The 4,636-nt window shown below is 41.5% G+C and overlaps 1 protein-coding gene across 1 annotated transcript; it reads right to left on the reverse strand.

Annotated features, from left to right (window-relative positions):
- Window positions 1–1,769: 1,769 nt before the first annotated feature.
- Window positions 1,770–3,757, reverse strand: LOC145866909 (NLR family CARD domain-containing protein 3-like). The gene is made up of 3 exons (XM_082970981.1): window positions 3,673–3,757; window positions 3,315–3,543; window positions 1,770–2,932 (listed from the first exon to the last, which is right to left on the reverse strand). The coding sequence occupies exons 2-3, from the start codon at window positions 3,496–3,498 to the stop codon at window positions 1,770–1,772; spliced, it is 1,347 nt and encodes a 448-aa protein (XP_082827107.1). The 5' UTR covers window positions 3,499–3,543; window positions 3,673–3,757.
- Window positions 3,758–4,636: the final 879 nt, after the last annotated feature.

Genomic DNA, 4,636 nt, shown 5'->3' on the forward strand with positions numbered 1-4,636 from the left:
CCATTACCAATAACAGAGACTACAACAAAACATGCTAACCTCTCACCATTACCAATAACAGAGGCTACAACAAAACATGCTAACCTCTCACCATTACCAATAACAGAGGATACAACAAAACATGATAATCTCTCACCATTACCAATAACAGAGGCTACAACAAAACATGCTAACCTCTCACCATTACCAATAACAGAGGATACAACAAAACATGCTAACCTCTCACCATTACCAATAACATAGGCTACAACAAAACATGCTAACCTCTCACCATTACCAATAACAGAGGCTACAACAAAACATGCTAACCTCTCACCATTACCAATAACAGAAACTACAACAAAACATGCTAACCTCTCACCATTATCAATAACAGAGGCTCATTCATCATCATTAACGATTCATTCATGTTTATTCATAATCATGGTATCATCCACATGAATGTAGAAGTGTTCAGAAACATCTTCTATTCTTACTGACAACACAAGTGAAGTGACTCCAAAATGACAGGACATTATTCACCATTAATTTACTATTAGGAAAAATATAATCTAAAACACAACCCAATTTAAAACTGTAAGCTTCACTGTCCAAACACATATGGTGTGGACTATGTGTGCCTGGTAAACACATGTGGATCTGGTGAACAGTTATCACTTGTTGACCAACTACAGGAATACTGACCTCAGAGTCTCCAGTTTACAGTGGGGATTCCCCAGTCCAGCAGAGAGCAGCTCCACTCCTGAATCCTTCAGGTCATTGTTACTCAGGTCCAGCTCTCTCAGGTGTGAGGGGTTTGACTTCAGAGCTAAGACCAGAGAAGCACAGCCTTTCTCTGTGACTCCACAGCCTGACAACCTGCAACAAGATCATCATGACTTCACAAACACACTGTTAATTTAACACCAGTAGCGTAGAAGGACAACGGTATATGCATTTGGTTCATATTCCCAAACAACATTTAGATTTACCTTCCGTCTCCTAGAATTGTATGGTCATATTGTAATACTAGATTGAATATCTGATTCAATATGTTATTCAATATAATATTATATACATATTATAATACATATTTTTCTCTAAACATAATATTTCTTCCCGATGATTAGTTCTTAAATGTCATTTTATTTACTCACAGAACAGCTCTGGAGGCTTTGAACACTGGCAGCAGCCTCAGAAGACCTTCCTCTGATCTGGAGAATTTCTTCAGGTCAAACACATCCAGCTCATTTTCTGAAGTCAGCAACACAAAGACCAGAGCTGACCACTGTGCAGGTGACAGGTTGGGTTCTGAGAGACTTCCTGAGCTCAGGTAGCTTTGGATCTCCTCCACTAGAGAATGGTCATTCAGTTCATTCAGACAGTGGAACAGATTGATGCACCTCTCTGGAGAGGGATTCTCCCCGATCTTCTCCTTGATGTACTTGACTGTTTTTTCATGGGTCTTTGAGCTGCTTCTTGTCTTTGTCAGTAGATCTCGTAAGTGCTTCTGATTGGACTTCAGTGAGAGTCCCAGAAGGAAGCGGAGGAACAGGTCCAGGTTTCCCGTCTCACTGTGTAAGGCTTTATCCACAGCACTCTTGTAGAAAGAAACTTCAGACTTGTCTCTGAACAGCGCAGAAAGGTTCCTGGACGTTGATTGCGGTTCGGCCATTAGATTCTCATTGTTGTTGATGAATGAGAGGAACACATATACAGCAGCCAGAAACTCCTGAATGCTCAGATGAACGAAGCAGTACACCTTGTCCTGGTACAGCGAAAATTCCTCTTTAAAGAGCTGTCTGTGTGCACAATCCTGAGTACACCGAGGCTTCATTGACATCAATGCCAGCCTCTTTCAGGTCTTCTTCATAGAAAATCAGATTGCAATTCACAAGCTGTTGAAAAGCCAGTTTTCCCAGTGACAGAATGCTCTCTTTATTCCAGTGTGGACCTGTCTCTTCTTTCCCAAGATACTTTTCATTCTTCTGTTTGGTATAAAACTCCACAAGGTGTGTGTACATCTCAGTCAGAGTCTTGGGCATCTCTTCTCTCTTAAGTTTCAGCAGGTTTTCAAGGACTGTTGCAGAAATCCAACAGAAGACTGGAATGTGGCACATGATGTGGAGGCTCCTTGATGTCTTTATGTGTGAGAGGATTCTGTTGGCCAGGTCCTCATCGCTGAATCTCTTCCTGAAGTACTCCTCCTTCTGTGGGTCATTGAACCCTCGTACCTCTGTCACCTGGTCAACACACCCTGAAGGGATCTTATTGGCTGCTGCAGGTCGGGTAGTTATCCAGAGGAGAGCAGAGGGAAGCAGATTTCCCTCGATGAGATTTGTCAGCAGAACATCCAGTGAGGTTGACTCTGTGACGTCCCAACAGATCTTGTTCTTCTGGAAGTCTAGGGGCAGTCGGCACTCATCCAGACCATCAAAGATCAACAGAACTTTGTACTTGTCGAAGTTTGAGATTCTTGATTGTTTGGTTTCCATTGAGAAGTGATTGACAAGTTCAATCAAAGTGTGTTTGTCCCCTTTCATCAAATTCAGCTCCCGAAAAGGGAATGAAAACACAAATTGGACATCCTGATTTGCTTTTCCTTCAGCCCAGTCCAGAATGAACTTCTGCACAGAGACTGTTTTTCCAATGCCAGCGACTCCCTTTGTCAGCACAGTTCTGATAAGTTTGTCTTGTCCAGTTAAGGGTTTGAAGATGTCGTTACATTTGACTGCAGTCTCTGGTCTTGCTTGTTTCCTGGTTGTTGTCTCAATCTGTCTCAGCTCATGTTCATTATTGACCTCTCCTGTTCCACCCTCTGTGATGTAGAGCTCTGTGTAGATCTTATTGAGAAGTGTTGGGTTTCCTTGTTTAGCGATCCCCTCAAATACACATTGAAACTTCTTCTTTAGATTAGATTTAAGTTCACGTTGGCAAATCACAGCAAGCTCATCTGAATGAAGAAATAACACAGAGGATATTAATATTACATCTGTTTTAATAACTACAGTATTGTAGGACTGTTATAAAATGTTAAATTATAATCATTTATTCTCTTATCTGAATGTATAAATGTGTAAATGTTTTCATAATGCATTACAGACTGGTGTGACTGATTATATTATTATTGGTATTATTGATGGTATTATTAATGTTGTCTCTCTCTCTCTCTAAATGAATCAACACAACACATCCCTTCTGCTAGTTGATGAGGTCACTAGGTGTTGTGTTAAGGCTGCTACAATATCTTGAGTTGCACAGCTACTTAGCTGTACTTTAGCTACAGCTTTTAAATGTTATAAAACAGCATTCAACATGAGGCAGACAGATCTTACATTTCTCCAGTGTGTCAGCAAGCTCCTTCTGGTTCATTTTCCTCAGGACGTGCAGTGTGATCTTCAGAGCCCCCTCTCTGGCACTGCTCTCCTGCCTCTCATCTTCAGCATCCACCACTTCCTTATCCTGCTTCTGACTCTCAAAGCCTTCTGGGAGTTCTGGACTAAGAATCCTCTTGAACATCTTCAGCTCGTTCTTCACAAATGTAATAATATTCTCTTCAAGCAACTGAAATAAATCAAGTAAATAAGTTAAGCAAGAGAAGAAATGCTTTCTCATTAACACAATAATTAATAATTGACAGATCAACTTTACTTGAGGAAAAGAAAAACAAATGTTCATAACAGGACCACATACACTGAATATAGAGTCCAGGTCTGTTTGATGACTCTGGGAAGACTGACCACTGAGAATCTCTGACTCTGATCTCTCCTGTTGGTTTCTGTGGACAAAACATGAGATTACAGTACACACACACACACACACACACACACACACACACACACACACACACACACACACACACACACACACAGGGAGGGAACGTTGTGTTTGTTTAATATTGTTTTAGGACTATGAAAATGGACTAAAGGATTAGCCTATGGATTATGAAAACAACAAAAAGAAATGTGAAAATGGGAGAGGAGAAATGACTAGAGACAGTGTTGTTTAACTCACTGACCATGACCCATGAGTTCTTCTTACCTTTGTTCAGTAGAAAAGTCTCCCTCTCTAAAGTTTAGAGGTTCACCGATAGACCAGTCACTCTTCATGGACACACAGCTGGGAACAGGGGAGGCTGGTCTCTCCTGCTTGATTGGTCTTCAACACAACAGAGACAAACATTACATCTCTCATCTACTCTGAGCTCAGATGGGAAACATAAGAAGAGTTTCATTCCAAAACGCAACATATCACTTTACAGAAATGTTGGTAAATGAGCTTTTATTGTTTAAAGAAATTATGAAAGAGATTGGTGTGTTGTTTCACTATCTAATCATGGCATGGTGACTCTCAGGAGTTAACACACTCAGGTCAGGGAGAGATGGAGAGGCAGGTTTATGGTTCCCCCCCTAGACTCTCAGGAGTTAACACACTCAGGTCAGGGAGAGATGGAGAGGCAGGTTTATGGTTCCCCCTAGACTCTCAGGAGTTAAAACACTCAGGTCAGGGAGAGATGGAGAGGCAGGTTTATGGTTCCCCCCTAGACTCTCAGGAGTTAACACACTCAGGTCAGGGAGAGTTGGAGAGGCAGGTTTATGGTCCCCCCCTAGACTCTCAGGAGTTAAAACACTCAGGTCAGGGAGAGTTGGAGAGGCAG

This window comes from Salmo salar, unplaced genomic scaffold (assembly GCF_965601325.2).
Source record: "Salmo salar unplaced genomic scaffold, fSalSal1 ptg000136l, whole genome shotgun sequence".
Taxonomy (NCBI): Eukaryota; Metazoa; Chordata; class Actinopteri; order Salmoniformes; family Salmonidae; genus Salmo; species Salmo salar.